This window comes from Engystomops pustulosus, chromosome 1 (assembly GCF_040894005.1).
Source record: "Engystomops pustulosus chromosome 1, aEngPut4.maternal, whole genome shotgun sequence".
In the NCBI taxonomy this organism is placed as follows: domain Eukaryota; kingdom Metazoa; phylum Chordata; class Amphibia; order Anura; family Leptodactylidae; genus Engystomops; species Engystomops pustulosus.
The window spans coordinates 208,046,659-208,069,936 of NC_092411.1; the positions used below are offsets into that span (position 1 = coordinate 208,046,659).

Sequence of the window (23,278 nt, forward strand, 5' to 3'; positions counted from 1 at the left end):
GTATAACAGAGTGACATGGCCAGTGATCATTGTAAATATTTAATGCTGCTTCTACTGCTGACACGTTTCAGAGTTCATTTGTCATCATTCGTGTGCTGTCCCTGCTAAAATATTTATACCTTTATGTCCACTTTTTAGAGAAATGGTCAATGCATGGTTTGCTGAAAGAGTGCACACAATACCAGCAACAAAGGACGGAGGAAAAGTCAATACAGACAATAACCAGCAGACCCTCTCTTCTGAGAACACCAACCAGGGACCACCAGTGAGGAAGATTTCTGCCTCCGAATTTGATAGGCCTCTCAGGCCCATTGTAGTTAAGGACTCTGTGGGAACATTGACGTTTCTTGCAGATTCTGAAAAGAAGGAACAGATGCCTCTACAAGCTCCCAGTTTGAATAGCGCAAGTGATCAGTGTTCGCGGCTTCTGGAACTAGTGAAAGATATTTCAAGCCATCTAGACGTCACTGCTCTGTGTCATAAAATCTTCCTTCATATTCATGAACTGATATCAGCGGACCGCTACTCACTTTTTCTAGTCTGTGAAGACAGTTCCAATGAGAAGTTTCTGGTTAGTAGGCTTTTTGATGTAGCAGAAGGCACTACATTGGAGGAGGCATCAAATAACTGCATCCGTTTGGAATGGAATAAAGGCATTGTGGGATATGTGGCAGAATATGGACAACCCTTGAACATCAAGGATGCTTATAAGGTAATGTAGCTTTTATAAGCTTTCAAAAAGCAAGACACTACACTGTCTAGAAAATAACTTCACCATGTTGTAGACAGGGTTTTTTCACAGTAATTGTTACTAAAACAAAATGTGTAGCTGAAAATGCATGTTTTGAAATAAGGCTATAAAATAAATCTATAGACATGAATGGAGGTCATGTATCATGACAGTGTGTTGTTCTATGTTTCAAGTTGACATTTTTTCTTGGTCTGTCCTCACTTAATTCACTGTTGGTATCTTTTCTCTGTGGTAAATTTGTTTGGGTTGTGCTTGGGTTGTCTCACAAGCCACAAAATGTGTAACCTATTCCTACGCTATCTGCTAGCTGGAGCAATTTGCTCAAAAATGTATAATCACATCCGAAAAAACTATTGTTACACAACATTACACCAATCAAAACATACATGAATAAAAGTTAGAGCAGGTGTATGTGTAGCATGAGAACAATATTCAAAAAGACCCCTTAAAAATCCAAAATGTGTTTAACTTGCTCAATAACAAAGAGATAAAACCAAGAGATAAATCTCCACCAATGAGTTTACTAACTTTTTCTATGCTGTGCTATAATAACCATTAAAAAGCAATAGAAGTGAAGCACTAGTGGGAATATTGCTTCACATATATTCAGAGAAAGAAAGAATGGTTTTGTACCCACATTTATTAGATTGATGAAGTCATAAAGATCCAATATATGTGCATCATTATTGTACTTTGACACATATAATTACCGTAAGTTGGTTAAAAGGTCATATGATCAAAAAGGTAGTCATAAATAGGTCATACTTAGAGATGAGCGAACATACTCGTCCGAGCTTGATGCTCGATCGAGCATTAGCGTACTCGTAACTGCTCGTTGCTCGGACGAGTATTTCGCCCGCTCGAGAAAATGGCAGCTCCCGCCGTTTTGCTTTTTGGCGGCCAGAAACAGAGCCAATCACAAGCCAGGAGACTCTGCACTCCATCCAGCATGACGTGGTACCCTTACACGTAGATAGCAGTGGTTGGCTGGCCAGATCAGGTGACCCTGGGATAGACTAGCCGCTGCCCGCGCTGCTCGGATCATTCTCTGTCTGGATGCCGCTAGGGAGAGAGCTGCTGCTGCTCAGGGAAAGCGTTAGGGTGTTCTATTAGCTTACTGTTAGGCAGGAGTGATTCTAAAAGAACCCAACAGCCCTTCTTAGGGCTACAATAACGTTATATATATATTTTTTTTTTATTTGCAGCTAGTACCATATTGTGAGGAATTAGCAGGGGGACTTGCTACCGTTGTGTTTAGCTCTTAGTGACACACATATCCACCTCAAACACCAAAGTGGGAAAATGTATTAGGGGTTTGAGTAGAATTAGGCACAGTCTGCCAGTTTCTTTTTATTTTACGTTTATTTTTTTCATAACTCAGCGTCATCTCATCTGGCATAGTAGAGTGCTGTAATACTTGGCTAGAAAATAGCCATAGGAGAATACAAACGGCTTACTTACGCCTACAGTAGCGTTATATATATTTGATTTCTGGTTGATCTGCTGGTGGCTGTACTTGCTGCAGTGCATCTACTATCAAATTGGGAGCAATTTGGAGTCAGACTTGCGACCATTGTGTTTTAGTGACGCACATATCCATCGCAAAGACCGAAGTGGGAAAATTTATTAGGGCCCGGGGTTGTATTTCAATTAGGCACAGTCTGCCAGTTTCTTTTTATTTTACGTTTATTTTTTTCATAACTCAGCGTCATCTCATCTGGCATAGTAGTGTGCTGTAATACTTGGCTAGAAAATAGCCATAGGAGAATACAAACGTCTTAATTACGCCTACAGTAGCGTTATATATATTTGATTTCTGGTTGATCTGCTGGTGGCTGTACTTGCTGCAGTGCATCTACTATCAAATTGGGAGCAATTTGGAGTCAGACTTGCGACCACTGTGTTTTAGTGACGCACATATCCATCGCAAAGACCGAAGTGGGAAAATTTATTAGGGCCCGGGGTTGTATTTCAATTAGGCACAGTCTGCCAGTTTCTTTTTATTTTACGTTTATTTTTTTCATAACTCAGCGTCATCTCATCTGGCATAGTAGTGTGCTGTAATACTTGGCTAGAAAATAGCCATAGGAGAATACAAACGTCTTAATTACGCCTACAGTAGCGTTATATATATTTGATTTCTGGTTGATCTGCTGGTGGCTGTACTTGCTGCAGTGCATCTACTATCAAATTGGGAGCAATTTGGAGTCAGACTTGCGACCACTGTGTTTTAGTGACGCACATATCCATCGCAAAGACCGAAGTGGGAAAATTTATTAGGGCCCGGGGTTGTATTTCAATTAGGCACAGTCTGCCAGTTTCTTTTTATTTTACGTTTATTTTTTTCATAACTCAGCGTCATCTCATCTGGCATAGTAGTGTGCTGTAATACTTGGCTAGAAAATAGCCATAGGAGAATACAAACGGCTTACTTACGCCTACAGTAGCGTTATATATATTTGATTTCTGGTTGATCTGCTGGTGGCTGTACTTGCTGCAGTGCATCTACTATCAAATTGGGAGCAATTTGAAGTCAGACTTGCGACCACTGTGTTTTAGTGACGCACATATCCATCGCAAAGACCGAAGTGGGAAAATTTATTAGGGCCCGGGGTTGTATTTCAATTAGGCACAGTCTGCCATTTCCTTTTTTATTTTACGTTTATTTTTTTCATAACTCAGCGTCATCTCATCTGGCATAGTAGTGTGCTGTAATACTTGGCTAGAAAATAGCCATAGCAATAGGATAGCATCGTTTGGTTTTAAAAACTAAAAAACACAAAAAAAAACAAAAAAAAAAAAAAAAGTTAAAAAAAAAATGCAAGTTATAACTCTCATTTTCAAAATGTTTAACCCGAGGGCTAGGGGTAGAGGACGAGGGCGGGGACGTGGGCGTCCAACTACTGCAGGGGTCAGAGGCCGTGGTCCTGGGCGGGGTGAGACACCACCTGCTTATGAGGGAGCAGGGGAACGCCGCAGAGCTACACTCCCTAGGTTCATGTCTGAAGTTACTGGGAATCGTGGTAGAGCACTGTTGAGGCCAGAACAGTGCGAACAGGTGATGTCGTGGATTGCCGACAATGCTTCGAGCAATTTGTCCACCAGTCAGTCTTCCACGCAGTCCACCCATGTCACCGAAATCGGCACTCCTCCAGCTCCTGCACCTCAGCCTCCTCCCCCCCAGTCTGCCCCCTCCCAGCAAAATTTGCCATTTGAACCGGCATACTCTGAGGAACTGTTTTCTGGACCCTTCCCACAGTCACAAACCACTTGTCCGGTTGCTGCTGAGCAATTTTCCGATGGCCAGGTTTTCCACCAGTCGCAGTCTGTGGGTGATGATGACCTTCTTGACGTAGTGGAAGAAGTGTGTAAAGAGGTGTCCGACGATGAGGAGACACGGTTGTCAGACAGTGGTGAAGTTTATTGTCAGGGCAGGAAGTCCGAGGGGGGAGCAGACTGAGGGATCGGAGGATGATGAGGTGACAGACCCAAGCTGGGTTGAGAGGCCGGGTGAACACAGTGCTTCTGAGACGGAGGAGAGTCCTCGACCAGAACAGGTTGGAAGAGGCAGTGGTGGGGCCAGACGGAGAGGCAGGGCCAGAGCTGGTGCATCAGCGCCAAATGTGTCAACTAGTGAAGCTCCCGTGGCGAGGGCTCCTGCGGCGAGGGCTAGATTTTCAGAAGTCTGGAGGTTCTTTAAGGAAACATCGGATGACCGACGGACTGTGGTGTGCCACATTTGCCAAACCAGGATCAGCAGGGGTTCCACCACTACTAGCTTAACTACCACCAGTATGCGCAGGCATATGAATGCTAAACACCCCACTCAGTGGCAACAAGCGCGTTCACCTCCGGCCGTGCACACCACTGCTCCTTCCTCTGTGTCAGCTGATAGTCAGCCCCCTGCCCAGGACCCTGCCACAAAAACCCCATCGTCACCTCCACGATCCTCCACAGCATCCACCAGCGTTCAGCTCTCCATACCCCAGACGCTGGAGCCGAAACGCAAATATAGTGCAACCCACCCGCACGCCCAAGCCCTTAATGTGCACATCTCCAGATTGCTAAGCCTGGAGATGCTGCCCTATAGGCTAGTAGAGACCGAGGCCTTTCGCAGCCTCATGGCGGCGGCCGCCCCTCGGTATTCGGTCCCCAGCCGCCACTACTTTTCCCGATGTGCCGTCCCAGCCCTGCACCAGCACGTGTCAGACAACATAATCCGTGCCCTGACCAACGCCGTTTCTGACAAGGTCCACCTGACCACGGACACGTGGACGAGTGCTGCCGGGCAGGGCCACTATATATCTCTGACGGCACATTGGGTTAACTTGGTGGAGGCTGGGACCGAGTGTGACCCTGCGGCTGGTCATATACTGCCGACGCCGAGGATTGCGGGGCCTACCTCGGTCCAGGTGTTTGAGGCCTACTATGCCTCCTCCTCCTCCCACCCCTCCTCCACCTCCTCCTCCGAACGACCATCCGTGGGCATGGCGCCATCAGTCGGTAGCTCTAGGCACAGCAGCAGTGCCGTCGCTAAGCGACAGCAGGCGGTGCTCAAACTGCTGAGCCTAGGCGATAAAAGGCACACCGCCCAAGAACTATTACAGGGCATCACGGCGCAGACTGATCTGTGGCTGGCACCGCTGAACCTGAAGCCAGGCATGGTTGTGTGTGACAACGGCCGTAACCTGGTGGCGGCTCTGCAACTCGGCAGACTGACACATGTGCCATGCCTGGCCCATGTGTTAAATCTGATAGTTCAGCGTTTCCTCAAGACATACCCCAATCTGTCTGATTTGCTCACGAAGGTGCGCCGCATCTGTGCGCATTTCAGGAAGTCCAGCACAGATGCTGCCACTCTCAGGGCAGCGCAGCGCCGCCTCCAACTGCCCGCTCACCGACTGTTGTGCGACGTGCCCACGAGGTGGAATTCAACACTGACCATGTTATCCAGAGTTTACCAGCAGCGCCGAGCGATTGTAGACTGCCAGATGTCAACTTCCACCAGAACTGGTAGTCAGGTCAGTCAGCTTCCTCAAGTCTACAATGAGGAGTGGACGTGGATGTCTGATATCTGTCAGGTGCTGAGTAACTTTGAGGAGTCAACACAGATGGTCAGTGGCGATGCCGCCATCATCAGCCTCACCATCCCGCTGCTTGGCCTGTTGAAAAACTCTCTGGTCAGCATGAAGTCGGAAGCTTTGCGCTCCTCACAAGAGACAGGGGAAGAAGATTCCCTTGTTGATAGCCAAAGCACCCTTAGGTCTGTTTCTCAGCGCATATCGGAGGAGGTGGAGGTGGAGGAGGATGAGGAGGAAGAGGAGGAGAATGTTGGCGAGACACAAGAGGGGACCATTGTTGAGTCCTACACTGTTGAGCGTGTATGGGCAGAAGAAGAGGAGTTGGAGGAGGAGGAAATGGACAGTCAGGCCAGTGAGGGGAGTGAATTCTTACGCGTTGGTACTCTGGCGCATATGGCAGATTTCATGCTAGGCTGCCTATCCCGTGACCCTCGCGTTCAAAGAATTTATTCCAGCACCGATTACTGGGTGTTCACTCTCCTGGACCCACGGTACAAGCAAAATCTTTCCACTCTCATCCCTGGAGAGGAAAGGAGTGTGAGAATGCATGAATACCAGCAGGCCCTGGTGCACAAGCTGAAACAGTATTTCCCTTCTGACAGCGCTAGCGGCAGAGTGCGTAGTTCTGCGGGACAAGTAGCGAGGGAGAGTAGGCGAGCAGGCAGCTTGTCCAGCACTGGCAAGGGTACGCTTTACAAGGCTTTTGCCAGCTTTATGTCACCCCAGCAAGACACTGTCACCTGTCCCCAGTCTCGGCAGAGTAGGGCTGATCTTTACAGAAAGATGGTGAGGGAGTACGTAGCTGACCATACCATCGTCCTAAATGATCACACAGCTCCCTACAACTACTGGGTTTCAAAGCTGGACATGTGGCACGAACTGGCGCTCTACGCCTTGGAGGTTCTTGCCTGCCCTGCCGCTAGCGTCTTGTCAGAGCGGGTTTTCAGTGCAGCTGGTGGCATCATCACCGATAAGCGTACACGCCTGTCGACTGACAGCGCTGACAGGCTGACGCTTATCAAGATGAATAAAGCATGGATTTCTCCTAATTTCAAATCTCCAGCAGGTGAAGGAAGCTCAACCTGAATAATTTATCCACTCCTCCTCCTCCTCATTTTCCTCCTTCTCCTCCTCTTTCTACAGTAAAGCAGAGGAAACTGGCTGTTTTTTGACAGGGCCCACTGGCTCTAGGTATAGTACTTTATGCATTTAATTTTTCTGGAGGGCCACCGACACGGTCCTCTGTTTTAAACAATTTTTGGGAGTGCCACATACAGGCACTCAATCTATTCAATTTTTCTGGAGGGCCACCTTTCCGGTCCTCTGTTTTAAACAATTTTTTGGGACTGCCACATACAGGCACTCAATCTATTCCATTTTTCTGGAGGGCCACCTACCTGCTCCTCTGGTTTGAAAAATTTTTTGGACTGCCACATACAGGCACTCAATCTATTCCATTTTTCTGGAGGGCCACCTACCTGCTCCTCTGGTTTAAAAACTTTTTTGGACTGCCACATACAGGCACTCAATCTATTCCATTTTTCTGGAGGGCCACCTACCTGCTCCTCTGGTTTGAAAAATTTTTTGGACTGCCACATACAGGCACTCAATCTATTCCATTTTTCTGGAGGGCCACCTACCTGCTCCTCTGGTTTGAAAATTTTTTTGGACTGCCACATACAGGCACTATCCAAATTGAATTGTCTCCATAGCAGCCTCCACACGTTGTCTCCATTGCTACCTCCAAAAGTCGTCCATATAGCTGCCTCCATACATCGTCCCTTTATCAAACGAGGTTTGTCAGGCCGAAATTTGGGTTGTTTTCATGGATTCCACATCAAAGTTGTTAACTTTGTCGCCACTCTGCTGTGTTATCCACAAAATACACTGGCAAACTTTTACCATTTACGGATATTATTTCAGCGCTTCTTGCGCATCTGTTTACATTCCCCTCACCCGCCATATCCTAAACTTATAAGAACGCTACTACACTTGATCTTATACAAAAGGTTCTTAGAAGTGCTGTTTGGGGAGTAGCCTAGAGACAGGGGCTTGGATTGGCGAAAGCTCGCCTAGCAGCGGAGCGCCAGCTCCATGCGCATCATGCGCTTCTTGCGCATCTGTTTACATTCCCCTCACCCGCCATATCCTAAACTTATAAGAACGCTACTACACTTGATCTTATACAAAAGGTTCTTAGAAGTGCTGTTTGGGGAGTAGCCTAGAGACAGGGGCTTGGATTGGCGAAAGCTCGCCTAGCAGCGGAGCGCCAGCTCCATGCGCATCATGCGCTTCTTGCGCATCTGTTTACATTCCCCTCACCCGCCATATCCCAAACTTATAAGAACGCTACTACACTTAACTTGGTGCAGGCTGGGACCGAGTCTGACCCTGGGGCTGGTCATATACTGCCGACGCAGAGGGTTGCGGGGCCTACCTCGGTCCAGGTCTCAAAGGCCTACTATACCTCCAAATCCTCCCACCCCTCCTCCACCTCCTCCTCCTCCGAATTACCATCCGTGGGCATGGCGCCATCAGTCGGTAGCTCTAGGCACAGCAGCAGTGCCGTTGCTAAGCGACAGCAGGCGGTGCTCAAACTGCTGAGCCTAGGTGATAAAAGGCACACCGCCCAAGAGCTATTGCAGGGCATTCCACATCAAACTTGTTAACTTTGTCGCCACCCTGCTGTGTAAGCCACAAAATATACTGGAAAACTTTTTTCATTTACGGATATTATTTCAGCGCTTCTTGCGCAGATGTTTACATTCCCCTCACCCGCCATATCCCAAACTTATAAGAACGCTACTACACTTGATCTTATCCGAAAGGTTCTTAGAAGTGCTGTTTGGGGAGTAGCCTAGAGACAGGGGCTTGGATTGGCGAAAGCTCGCCTGGCAGCGGAGCGCCAGCTCCATGCCAAGAACCAACTAACATAGTTTTAACTGCAGTACCTTTAATCTACTACTAGTTCACTGCCTCCATACATCGTCCCCTTATCAAACGAGCTGTGTCAGGCAGAATTTTGGATTGTTTTCATGGCTTCCATGTTAACTTTGTCGCCACCCTGCTGTGTAATCCACAAAATATACTGGCAAACTTTTATCATGTACCAATATTATTTGAGCGCTTCTTGCTCACTTTCTTTGGTTCCTCTCTGCTACCCATTGGTTTGAAGCCTGAGTCCATTTAGGGTATGTCGCCATGCCACTCTCTAGCCTTCCGCTGCTGCCGCTGCCTCTGCATGCCGTCCCCTATAGTGTCAGGGTCAATTATTGGATGTTTTAGATGCTATCTAGCTTCATTCTGTCACTCTGTCATGGCCATGCTGTTGCCCATAATTTTGGCATAATGGTGCGATTAAGCAGCCTCAGAGGCATCCATGCATGCTGCCCCTGCTGTTTCCTGTCCATTTCCGTGGTGTTTCCATCCTTTTCTGAGGTTCCCAGGTGTTTGGCCAAGCTTCCCTGTGCAGAGCCTTGGTCCCCTTGAAAAATGCTCGAGTCTCCCATTGACTTAAATGGGGCTCGTTACTCGAAACGAGCACTCGAGCATCGGGAAAAGTTCGTCTCGAATAACGAGTACCCGAGCATTTTAGTGCTCGCTCATCTCTAGTCATACTCACACAAAACTCATTATGTGGAACATTTTAGGGGGTCTGTACTGGGACCATTACTTTTCAACCTATTTAGAAATAGTAAGAGATTGTCCTTAAATAGTACATTTTCTGTATTTGAATATTGTATTATGTTGTAGGTACATTAGAGAATGTCCTATAACTACAGGGTGTATGGCAAGGAAAATAATTTAAATATCTACTCATGGTTTCAAAGAACTGTATACAATTTAGATGGGAGAAAGGGTAGACTACACAGATAAAGGCTGGGAGTTGTACCAGGTAAATAAAATAAAGCAAAGAAAAATATCCTCCAGCATTCAACAAAATATAAAATGCTTCTAGAATACAAAATATGGTTAAAAATGATGAGAAAAATAGTAAATGGCAGGTATTAGTCCTTACTCACAGTGGTATTACTATGTGCTTACATCTTGGTGTGGAGCTTGGATTTTGTACTGGAAAAAGGAAGAGAATCTGACTTTATAAATACATTCCAGTATTCGGGGCCTGTGAAACAGCCGATATTTGGACAGATCATGGCCCTTATAGATGTCTATGGCACATAGAGTCTCTCCATACTATGACAAGGAAGAGGTACGGCGCCGCCTCGCAACCACTAAGATAGATAAATCACCTGGGCCAGATGGCATACACCCCCGGGTTCTGCATGAATTATGTATGGTGATAGACAGACCGTTATTTTTAATATTTGAAGATTCACTTAGGACTGGTTATGTTCCACAGGAATGGCGCATAGCAAATGTGGTACCAATATACAAAAAAGGATCAAATAGTGATCCTGGAAACTACAGACCCGTGAGTCTAACTGCTGTGGTGGGGAAAATATTTGAGGGGTTTATCAGAGATGCTATCCTGGAGTATCTCACTGTGCACAACCTTATAACCCAGCGTCAGCATGGATTTATGAGAGATCGCTCCTGTCAGACTAATCTGATTGGTTTCTACGAGGAGGTAAGTTCAAGACTGGATCTGGGGGACGCTGTGGATGTTGTATATCTGGACTTCTCAAAGGCATTTGACACCGTGCCACATAAAAGGTTGGTATATAAAATGAGACTGCTGGGAATAGGAGAAGATCTGTGTATTTGGGTAAGTAATTGGCTTAGTGATAGAAAACAGAGGGTCGTCATTAATGGCACATTCGCAGATTGGGTTGATGTTACCAGTGGAGTGCCACAGGGGTCAGTATTGGGGCCACTTCTTTTTAATATTTTTTATTAATGACCTTGTAGTGGGTTTACACAGTCAAGTTTCAATATTTGCAGATGATACTAAACTGTGTAAAGTAATAAATACTGAGGTCGATAGTCTAGCATTACAGAGGGATTTGTGGAAGCTTGAGGAGTGGGCAGAGAAATGGTTGATGAGGTTTAATGTAGATAAATGTAAAGTTATGCACTTGGGCCATGGAAACAAAAAGTATAATTATGTTCTAAACGGTCAATTACTTAGTAAAACTGAAGCTGAAAAGGACTTGGGGGTATTGGTGGATGGTAAACTTAATTTTAGTGACCAGAGCCAGGAGGCTGCTGCTAAAGCAAATAAAATAATGGGATGTATCAAGAGAGGAATAGATTCTCATGATAAAGACATAGTTTTGCCCTTATACAAATCCCTGGTCAGACCACACATGGAATATTGTGTACAGTTTTGGGCACCAGTGTATAAAAAGGATATAGTAGAGCTGGAACGGGTGCAGAGGAGAGCAACCAGGATTATTAGGGGAATGGGGGAACTAGAATACACTGACAGATTAAAAAATTTGGGATTATTCAGTTTAGAAAAAAGACGACTGAGGGGAGACCTCATTACAATGTACAAATACCTGAACGGACAGTACAAGGACCTCTCCAAAGATCTTTTTATACCTCGGCCTGTGACCAGGACAAGGGGGCATCCTCTACGCCTAGAGGAGAGGCGATTCTACCATCAACATAGACAAAGGTTCTTTACTGTACGAGCAGTGAGACTATGGAACTCTCTGCTGCAGGAGGTTGTTATGGCGGACTCTATGTACATGTTCAAGAGAGGCCTGGATGACTTTCTGGAGAGAAAAAATATCACGGGTTATGGGGATAAAACATTTATTTAATTCTTAAAGGTTGGACTTGATGGACTTGCGTCTCCTTCCAGCCTTATATACTATGATACTATGATACAAACCGCTTGGCTTTACAATAGAGAGGGGAGAGGTGAGGACCACTTACTCCTCCTCCACTTGGCTGAATGCTACGTCTGGGATTCAGGTCCGGGCGAGCACACAGATGTGTGAATAAGGGCTCATACCGTAGGAACACATGATGAAGATCCTGTCTTATCATACTTTTGATGGATCCACTTTTCATTGTTTTTAATCCCTTAATGACCAGACCTTTTTTATTTTTTACTTCCCACCTTCAAAAACCCATAACTTTTTTATTTTTCCATGTAAAGAGCTGTATGGTGGCTTATTTTCTGCACAAAAAATTACACTTCAATGTGCTGGTATTTAAAGGAAACCTACCACTTGAAGTGGAAGGTTTCAGAAGAAAATACCGAGCACCAGCTCAGGGTGAGCTGGTGCCGGAGCTTATTTTTGTTAGTGTTTTAAACCGATGTATTGCGGTTTAAAACACTTTTTAAACTTTATAGCCGGCGCAGGGAGGCACGCGCTCGGCGCTTACCATGCGCGCGGCTCTCCTTCACTTCCTATGTAGCCGCGCGCATGGTCACGCGCATGGTAAGCGCCGAGCGCCTACCTCCCTGCGCCGGCTATAAAGTTTAAAAAGTGTTTTAAACCGCAATACAGCGGTTTAAAACACTAACAAAAATAAGCTCCGGCACCAGCTCACCCTGAGCTGGTGCTCGGTATTTTCTTCTGAAACCTGCCACTTCAAGTGGTAGGTTTCCTTTAATATTCTATATTTTGTACCGGAAAGTGACAAAAAATTCCAAATGCACGGAAATTGGTAAAAAAAAAATGCATGTGCGCCATTTTTTTGTGGGCTTGGATTTTACGGCTTTTACTGTGCGCCCCAAATGACATGTGTACTTTATATTTTGGGTCAGTACAATCATGGGGATACCAAATTTATATAGGTTTTATAATGTTTTCATATAGTAAAACCTCCTGTACAAATTTTTTTTGCCATCTTCTGTCACTAATAACTTTTTCATGATTTAGTGTATGGAGCTGTTTGTGGCTTTTGATGACATTTTCAATGCTACCATTTTGAGGGCTGTACGGCCTTTTGATTAATTTGACAAAAAAGTGGCATTTTCGACTTTGGACGCTGTTTTCCTTTATGGGGTTGAACCCTGGGATTAACCGTTATTATATTTTTATAGATTGGACATTTTGGGATGCAGCGATATCTAACATGTTTATGATTTTTACTATTTATTTATATTTATACGAGTTCTAGGAGGAATTTGAATTTTTATGTTTTTTTGTATTTAATTTTTCTTTTACTTTTTTTTTTTTTCCAATTTTCTGACCCCCTAGGGTACTTTAATCATAGGTTGTCTGATTTCATACCATATACTGCAAATCGCACATTATAATAAATGTTGTGAAACGATACAGCCTCAGTTCTTTGTGTGACATGAGGCTATCATAGCAAGAGATCGCCACTCCCTAATGACATCATGTGGAGCGATGATCCAAGCCATCATGGCGGGGCTCGGACGCCGCAGGCTTTTTAATGCTCCTGGCAGGTTTGTTGGCGGTGATCACAGGGTCTATATGCAGCAAACGCTCACCAGCTATGGAGAGGGTTCAGCCCGTGAGCCCTCTCCAAACACCTGCAGCTATACGTCTTTAAGGGGTTAAGCAGCATTTAATTTTGCGCCTTAACAACTTGCATTTTACTTTTTCACTCCCCACCTTCAAAATATATATTATCAAATGCTGCTTGAAAATCCTTAACTTTTTTAATTTTCCATGTGAGAGGTTGTCTTCTGCGTAACACATTGTACTTACTTGTGAAAGAATTTATTATTCCTTGCCATGTACTGGGAATACAAAAAAATTCCAAATGCAGTCAGATCGGTGAAAAACGAATATGGTGTTACAGCTTTCACTCTGTGCTCCAAATGACACCTCTCTGTTATTCTTTGGGTCAGTAAGATCACAGGGATATACAGGTTTTAATGCATTTCAAAAATGAAAACCTTCTGGGTGAAAATGTTTTTCTTTATTTTGACATCTTATGATGCTAATAACAGACCTTGTAATGTTCTAACACTAATAACTTTTTCATACTACGATATACAGACTTATGTAAGGTTTACATTTTATGCCAGATGAGTTGGCATTTTCATTGCCATTACCATTTTGGGGACTGTATGTGTGTGTGATTTTATTTATTTCCTCGATATTTCCTACAAGCTCTCCTGTTTACCCCTTTATATCAGTTTCATAAGAAGCTACTGGCAGTAGCCTTAGAGGGGTCCTTTACCATTACGTGAACTGCGTCCCATAATAAGTGACCCTTAACTGACTTAAGTGCAGACTGAATATTTTCTCTAGCCCCCACCATTTCCATGTAATAATTGCTGTTAGTATTGGCACCTTATATGGTAATAAGACAGGTAGATGGTGCCAGGCTGTCTGCTCTAGCCCAGGCCCCACCTTTCTCACTGTAGGCAGCCTTACTTTTAATTTAAGTAAATCAGTTTCTGAATATGGCAATTTTTGTTTCAGAATTTATATAGTAAATCATTTTTTTATAGTAAATTTATGTATAAATGATATAGCTATATTCATTTTGACTTTCAGTTAAGTTTGCATTTAATTTTTAACGCACATTTAAGTGAAAACTATTTTTAATGTTATAGACAGTTCAATGAAACCTAAACCCAAAGAATAAAAATTCCATAATTTATTTTCATTACAGTCTACAATTTTTTTATGGTATCTCAGCATGTTATACAGAACATAAACCATTAAACAATGATATCTATAATAATAGGTTGCAATGTTGCAGAATCCTCTCACTCCCAGGGGCCTAAAAAGATAAGAAAAAAAACAGAAAAGTTAAAATCACTCTGTTTCTCTAGAACACAAATAAAAACTATGAATGTATAAGAAGATGCTATTAGGAAATTATGATTTTTGAATGCAATCAAGAAAAGCTGAGTGCAAAAAACCATGTGCACCGTAGGCCCCTCTTACAACCAAGCCAAACTACCGACACCACAACAAGGTATAGTTCTTTTGCAAAAGTATTCTTTATATCATCATTCTTTTCATGTACAAAACATGGTCGGACAAAGCATAAGCCTTTGTGTGATCCGCAATGTCCATAAATGAATTTAGAATAGCAAGTTTTACTTATCGTTATGGCATTCCGCACGATCTAGGGCACATGGGCTAAACACCTACTGGGCGGCATACACTTACGATACACTTAATGCAGTCAGTGAATCTCACTCCGCTGCAATGGGCTCTCGGTCGGAACGCAAAGCCACATTTGCCTAAACTGTTGGCTTTTGTCCCTAAACTAAATATGTCCAGGGGGCAGTGATACAGAGGCCAGAGGGTGTTGTGAGGAGGTCATTTTGGACAGGATACAGTGGTAGATTTCCTTTAAGTGAATACTGTATGTACTTGAGTATAAGCTGACCCGAGTATAAGCCGACGCCCCTAATATTGCCACAAAAACTGGGAAACCCATTGACTCGAGTATAAGCCGAGGGTAGGAAATGCATTGGTCACAAGCGCTGTCTTCCTTGAGATGCTCTAGTCCCTGCAGCCCCTCTTATGTCTGCTGTAACAGCCGGAAGAGCCGCAGCCTGGCACACACTATGATGTGGCCGCTGATGACGTCATCGTATGCGCCGGCCGGCAGAGTGCATGACCCTGTCTCTACTGGCTGTTACAAAAGACAAGAGAGGAGCCGCAGGGACCGGCGCTTCGCGGAGTAGAAAGAAGAGGAGCTGCGCTGAGCATCGGGGAGCCACGTCGAGCATCAGGGGTGAGCATGTAAGTTTATTTTTTTTATTGACTCGAGTATAAGCTGTGGTAAGGTTTTTCAGCACATTTTTGTGCTGAAAAATTCAGTTTATACAGAAGTATATACGGTAGATTTATATTGAATACATCTGTAAACAGTGTATATGAATATACAGAAAGGTCACAGTAGTAGCTGCACAGTAGATGCATTAGTAGCTTCCCTGTTGATGTGTAAAACTAGAGCTTGTTAGCTCAGGTCGTGTTATGGTTCTGTACTGCAGGTGTGCAAGTCATGGATCAGCTCATTAACTCTTAAGTTTTTATGAATCAGATGAGATGAACCATATCTAATTGGTCTATCAGGATTTCCATTAAGCTGGTGATTCAGAGTGATTTTGTCAGGTACACACTTCTAAGTGGCACCAACCCCTAGGGTGCAGAAAGTGAGTAATATTCCACACCTGGGCTGCAGAAGCTGAATCATTGTCCACTTAAAAAGAAAATAATGTTAAGTTATTCTCATGACATATAATCCAGTTGTCAACTTTCACAGGATGACTTTCTCGAAAAGTCATTAAAGGGGTTTTCCCACAAACTAAAGTTAGGCCCTATCCAGTTTTATCACCTTAATAAGTTGCTGAATAACATTTCCCATATGTCTCCTTTACATTTTTATAATTTTTAAAATGTCTGGGAAATTTATTTTGATGTCACGTGTATCACAAATCGAATGTCGGTTTTCCGCATTTTCAGAATTGACTATTTTGGGGATAATTACGGTTTTGAAGGAAATTTAAAATATTTAACATTAAAACCCCCCTATATACTCAAACCATTTTCAAATCTGTACCCCTCAAACTATCAGAAACAGCTTGTTTTATGGGGGCACAGCGAGGCGCAGAAGTAAAGAAGCGACCTGCAGCTGCCAGGATTTTAGTTTTCTCATTGGCCCCTTTTGTAGGCTATGAAATATTAGCTTTTTCGTTATTTGGCCATGTGACAGCATTTTTTTGCGCGATGGGATGCTTTTTCCAACATTAAAATTTTTATTTTTTTGCTATGGAGCTGGTTGATAGCTTGCTTATTGTGGGGCATGTTGCACTTTGCAACAATATAATTTTTTTGCAGCCAGATCTTGTTGCAGTGAAAACAGCGGACTATTGTGGCAAATAACCTTTTTAAGAGCATTCAGAAAAGCAAGTGTACAAGCTTTGTGGCGAATGTGCATTGATCCGAAGTGTGTGCAGTGTTCAAAGTGGGATTTAGGATTAAGGGACTTAAGTTTGAGTGACTTTAGCAGGTAACTGCTGTATTTTTGTGTTACTTTACTGTGAATTCTTCTTTCTTCTGTATTTCTCTTGTATTCCCAATGGACTCCATAAGTGGCATTGCCACACAGTGTACATCCTGTACCATGTATGCTTTCCTTGAACAGCCATTCAAGGGGGAATATTGCTGTGAGGGATGTGTGAAAATTGCTCATCTGGAAGCCCAGATTCTGGATCTAAATGAGCAAGTTTCAAGGCTGCGGGCAATTGACAATATGGAGCGAAGTTTGCTGCTCCTGGAGCACAAACTCTCCGTGGAAGATGGGTGTGGGGAGGGAAGTATGGAGGTGCAGAATGAGGGGGTTGGGAGTTGAGGGAGTTGGGTAACATGTAGAAGGCTGGGTAGAGGGAAGAGCTGTAGGGAGTCTAGTCCTGATCTGGTGCACCCCAATAAGTTTGCCAGGCTGGCAGATGAAGGGGATATCAGCTCTGGGGTAGCAATGCTGCAGCAAGACATGGTCTCTAGCAACCAGGGGACTGTCTGCTCCAGTAAGAAGGGTAATGGGAGCACAGGCAAGGTCAGACAGGCTGGTAGTGGGAGATTCCATTATTAGGGGAACACACAGGGCCATCTATCACAAAGACCGTGCAAACCGAACAGTGTGTTGTTTGCCGGGTGCTTGGGTTCGGCATGTTGCGGATCGGGTTAACAGATTACTGGGAGGGGCTGGTGAGGAACCAGCGGTCATGGTCCACATTGGCACTAATGACAAAGTAAGAGGTAGGTGGAAGGTCCTTAAAAATGATTTCAGAGATTTAGGCTATAAGCTCGGGAAGGACCTCAAAGGTAGTTTTCTCCTAAATACTACCTGTACCACGTGACACACCAGAAAGGCAGCGGAAGATAAGGGAGGTAAATAAGTGGCTCAAAAGTTGGTGTAGGAAGGAGGGTTTTGGGTTCATGGAGAACTGGGCTGACTTTTCTGTCGGCTACAGGCTCTACAGTAGGGATGGACTGCACCTCAATGGGGAGGGTGCAGCTGTTTTGAGGCAAAAAATGGCTAGAAGGCTTAAACTAGAGACCTGGGGGGAGGGCAACTACACTTGTGCAGGGCAAAAAGACAGTGTAGATAGAGAGCTGGGAAGAGTCATAGTCTATGGAGGAGGAAGGGGGGCTGGAATAAGATTGGGGAATAAGAACAAAAGGGATAGGGTAAACCATATAAAGTGTATGTACACAAATGCCAGGAGCCTCACAAACAAAATGGTGATATAGTTGGTATCAGCGAGACGTGACTGGACAGTAGCTGAGACGTGGCTGGACAGTAGCTATAAAATATTACTAGGGGTTTGTTATAAGTCTCCAAATATAATGGAGGCAGCAGAGGAAATGCTGATAGGGCCTATATATGTTATGGGCCTATATATGCTATGTATGTTATGGGGCCTATGGGAATTTCTATAAATTTATTTTTTATTAAATAAAATGTTTTTTTACTAGTTCCACCATGGGACATGAACAATACTGATGTATTACAGGGTATTAGCTGGGTATAGGTTTCTGTCAGGGGGCAAAGTAAGTTTAAACACACAATTATATTGTAATGCAAATGCTTAGAGAAAGGAGAAAGACATATTTGCAGTAGAGTTCTACCGATACCAGAATTTTTAGTGTGATACGATACCCAGAAAAATATTGTGACACCCTATACTGATACGATACTTTCAAGAAAGTGCGGTCACATTGGGGCAAATTTACTTACCCGGTCCATTCGCGTTCCAGCGGCGGCTTCTCCGCTCTGGATTCGGGTCCGGCCGGGATTTAATAAGGTAGTTCTTCCGCCGTCCACCAGGTGGCGCTGCTGCGCTGAAAGTAAACTCATCGCGCCGGAATGCACCGAGCTGGACCAGGTGAAGGTAAGCGGTCCTTATGCGACACATTTTCGGTTTTTAAATGCGGCGGTTTTTCCGAATACGTCGGGTTTTCGTTCGGCCACGCCCCCCGATTTCCGTCGCGCGCATGCCAGCGCCGATGCGCCACAATCCGATCGCGTGCGCCAAAATCCCGGGGCAATTTAAGTACAAGCGGCGCAAAACGGAAATATTCGGGTAACACGTCGGGAAAACGCGAATCGGGCCCTTAATAAATGACCCCCATTGTGTTTAGAAATGCAGTGCAAAAGTCTGTAGCCGGGGCTCAGTCTAATAAAAACGCACGTAACGAGTGACCAGTAACGAGTGACCAGTGATTTTCCAGGAGAAGCTTTAGTGCTTTATGACAGTGTAGTATATGTACAGTATTGTAGAGGTTGTCCTGGTAATGTAAATATAAAATATCATACTAAATAGTGAGAGGCGTTTTGTTGTCCCTGTGCTATCTTTTTTTGCAGATAGCAAACGGACCCACTGTTTCCTATGGGTCTGTTCACATGTCCATTTTTTTCATGGATGTGCAGCATGCAGAACACATACATCCATAAAAGTCAGTGGATCTTCAAAAAAATGGACGGCACATGCATGATATCCCTATGCAGTGTTTTTTTTTGTCAAATGTTGCTAGGCAACCAACTGGGCAGGGCAAGAAGTAGATTAGAAACCCATCAGATTTTTTTGCTGTGCAAAAACAGATGGTGTACGAACATGTAAAAAAAATGGATACAATATGGTCTGAACACAGACATCACATCCACATTTTTTGCAGGTGAGCAGTGGACACCCAGTCTGAATAACCCCTTATTATTTAATTTAGCTCTAACATTATAATATTTTAAGCATGTAATGTTAATCTCCATAATAATAAATAATCATCTTCTCAATAATAATAATAATAGTAAACGGGTAAAAAAACAAAACAAAAGTAGTGGAAGTGTCCAAATATTTATGAACCTTTCTGTACATTTGAAAACATTATATAATGTATATTGGATTAATTGTTATGATAATGACACCCACCTGAACATTGAGTTTCAAAACCCTAATATATGAAAGAATCTTGTTCCCGATTCCTATTCTTTATTTTATCTGCTGGTTTATGTGAAGTAATAGTACTGACGTAATAGTCACTGGCTCAGCCCTCTCTATACAAGGTGGGCGTTTGCTGCAAATATGGCACCAAACACCCAACAATAATACCTGCCATTGGTGGCTGCGACATAACGCGTGGGGTGCCTTCGACCACAAGTGTGGAACACTGTCTACCCCTCCAAATACCTGGTTACTGGCATATCTTCATTGAACTGAGGTTCTGGTTCAGCGGGCATGTGCACAAGATATTGTGTATTTTGCTATTTTTGCACTTTTTCACTTGGTACTTCCCTAGATAGACCCAGGCATTATTTTTCAATTTTATCCATAGTTATCCCTTATAGGTAATATACCATTGTGGTTGCCGGTGGTTCATGCAACCTGTTACTTATTGCATCATATTAACATTTCCACTAGGGAACCTTAGTGCGTGTAGGGGGACAGTTACTTGCTTTCCTACCCGTGGTGGTCTATGGACCTTTGTTATTTCCACTGGTCCATGGGATATTTTGGATGTGCTTTTGGCATGCTTTAATTGGTTTTATATGTTTGATGTATATGATTGTCCTCTTTTTTTTTTTGTGTATAATAAAATGTTATGTATATATTCCCAGCCTATACACACTGGTTTGTTCTTTTATGTTTTCATGTCATGTTAATGGTGTGGAGGCTCAAGCCTTGATTTTATTCATTTATTACAATGTGCGATTTGTACATTGTGATAAATTATATGGTAGTTTCCCATATACTGCCCATACAGTAGTATGTATACAGTACATGCTAGGATCAATCAGACATTCTAGGTTTAAAGTACCCTAGGGGGTTTGAAAAATTGTTAAAAAATAAATAAATTTAAATCCCCTAGAACTGCTATAAATAAATATATATATACCTTTATTAGGTACACCTGTTCAACTGCTCGTTAACACTTAATTTCTAATCAGCCAATCACATGGCGGCAACTCCATGCATGTAGACATGGTCAAGACAATCTCCTGCAGTTCTAACCGAGCATCAGCATGAGGAAGAAAGGTGATTTGAGTGCCTTTGAACGTGGCATGGATGTTGGTGCCAGAAGGGCTGGTCTGAGTATTTCAGAAACTGCTGATCTACTGGGATTTTCACGCACAACCATCTCTAGGGTTTACAGAGAATGGTCCGAAAAAGAAAAAACATCCAGTGAACGGCAGTTCTGTGGGCGGAAATGCCTTGTTGATGCCAGAGGTCAGAGGAGAATGGGCAGACTGGTTCGAGCTGATAGAAAGGCAACAGTGACTCAAAGCGCCACCTGTTACAACCAAGGTAGGCAGAAGAGCATCTCTGAACGCACAGTATGTCGAACTTTGAGGCAGATGGGCTACAGCAGCAGAAGACCACACCGGGTGCCACTCCTTTCAGCTAAGAATAGGAAACTGAGGCTACAATTTGCACAAGCTCATCGAAAATTGGACAGTAGAAGATTGGAAAAATGTTGCCTGGTCTGATGGGTCTCGATTTCTGCTGCAACATTCGGATGGTAGGGTCAGAATTTGGCGTCAACAACATGAAAGCATGGATCCATCCTGCCTTGTATCAACGGTTCAGGCTGGTGGTGGTGGTGTCATGGTGTGGGGAATATTTTCTTGGCACTCTTTGGGCCCCTTGGTACCAATTGAGCATCGTTGCAACGCCACAGCCTACCTGAGTATTGTTGCTGACCATGTCCATCCCTTTATGACCACAATGTACCCAACATCTGATGGCTACTTTCAGCAGGATAATGCGCCATGTCATAAAGCTGGAATCAGCTGGTTTCTTGAACATGACAATGAGTTCACTGTGCACAAATGGCCTCCACAGTCACCAGATCTCAATCCAATAGAGCATCTTTGGGATGTGGTGGAACGGGAGATTTGCATCATGGATGTGCAGCCCACAAATCTGCGGCAACTGTGTGATGCCATCATGTCAATATGGACCAAAATCTCTGAGGAATGCTTCCAGCACCTTGTTGAATCTATGCCACGAAGAATTGAGGCAGTTCTGAAGGCAAAAGGGGGTCCAACCCGTTACTAGCATGGTGTACCTAATGAAGTGGCCGGTGAGTGTAAATAAACAGTAAAAATCATAAGCAAAAATCACACCACCCTCAGCTCTGTACACTGATTTTTATTTTTTACAGGAGGTTTTCATTTTTGGAAATGTATAAAAACATTATAAAAACCTAAACAAATTTATTATCCCCGTTATTTCATCCACTCAAAGCATAAAGGAGATATGTTATTTGGGGCACAGTGAACACCATAAAATCCAAGCCCACAAGAAAATGGTGCAAATGCGTTTTTTCACCATTTTCACAGCATTTAGAATTTTTTCCCCGCTTTTTTTCCCAGGATGGAATATTAGATACTGTCACTATGAAGTGCAGTTGTTACGCAGAAAATAAGCCCCCATACAGCTCTTTACATAGAAAAATAAAAAAGCTATAGATTTTTTAAGATGGGGAGTAAAAAATGGAAACACAAGGGGTTAAGTCAGTAGGTCTTAAGTTACCCTTAATTATTGTAACAACATTACAATTTTTCTAGTCTTTTTATACAATTCCGTGTACCGTCGAGTTTTTCAGCACAAAAGTTTATTTTTTTTAATGCTGGGAGCAAGCTTTATACCACTGGGGGCAAGCTGTATACCACTGGGGGCAGGTTGTATACCACTGGGGGCAAACAGTATACTACTGGGGGAAAACTGTATACTACTGGAGGCAGGCTGTATACTACTGGGGGCAAGCTGTATACTACCGGGGGCAGGCTGTATACTACCGGGGGCAGGCTGTATACTACTGGGGGCAGGCTGTATACTACCGGGGGCAGGCTGTATACTACTGGGGGCAGGCTGTATACTACTGGGGGCAGGCTGTATACTACTGGGGGCAGGCTTGGCTGGCTGTATACTATAGGGGGCTGGTTGGCTATATACTGGGGGGGGGTCTGTGACCAATGCATTTCCCACCCTCGGCTTATACTCGAGTCAATAGTTTTTCCCAGTTTTTGGTGGTAAAAATAGGGGTCTCGGCTTATACTCGAGTTTATACAGTACTTCCACTAGCATTTTTCCCATAGTGATGGGGAAATATGATGCTGTCTCAATGTCTTGTCAAGTTTTTTTTCTAAAGAATTGGAAATCATGCACGTCCTGAGCTTAAGCTATGTAAACTATGAAAGTTTCGCAGCTTCTTGCTTTCTCTCCCATTTTCAGTAACTGCAGTAGAGTATGTCTGCCTATAATTCCACTTTCATTATCCATATTTGAAATGGCACAATTTGCTGCACTGACACTTTTCGAAATGTATTCCCTCAGTATAGATTAATTTGCACTAAATGATTACTGTTCTTTGTCTTGGGGAAGACTGAGGAAGCCCTCTAGGCGGGCGATACGCGTGGGGCAAGTCTGGTCTCCCCCATTGGACTTTGTTACCTTTTTGGACTATAGTTCCTCCATTTTATGTGACATGAAATACGTTTACATTTTTATTGTCGATTGTGCATCTTTTTTGTAGGTATTTTTTTGTAGTTCCATCTTATACTAGACTAAGACCTTGATCAT

The 23,278-nt window shown here is 43.7% G+C and overlaps 1 protein-coding gene across 7 annotated transcripts in view; it reads left to right on the forward strand.

Moving 5' to 3' along the window:
- The window catches only part of PDE5A (phosphodiesterase 5A), a 208,779-nt gene that overhangs the window by 69,588 nt on the left and 115,913 nt on the right, over window positions 1-23,278 (forward strand). For all 7 annotated transcript variants that reach the window (XM_072119190.1, XM_072119184.1, XM_072119188.1 and 4 more), the window contains exon 2: window positions 139-712. In XM_072119190.1, the coding sequence (XP_071975291.1) occupies window positions 143-712 (570 nt within the window). In that variant the 5' untranslated portion in view covers window positions 139-142. The remainder of the gene's footprint in view (window positions 1-138; window positions 713-23,278) is intronic.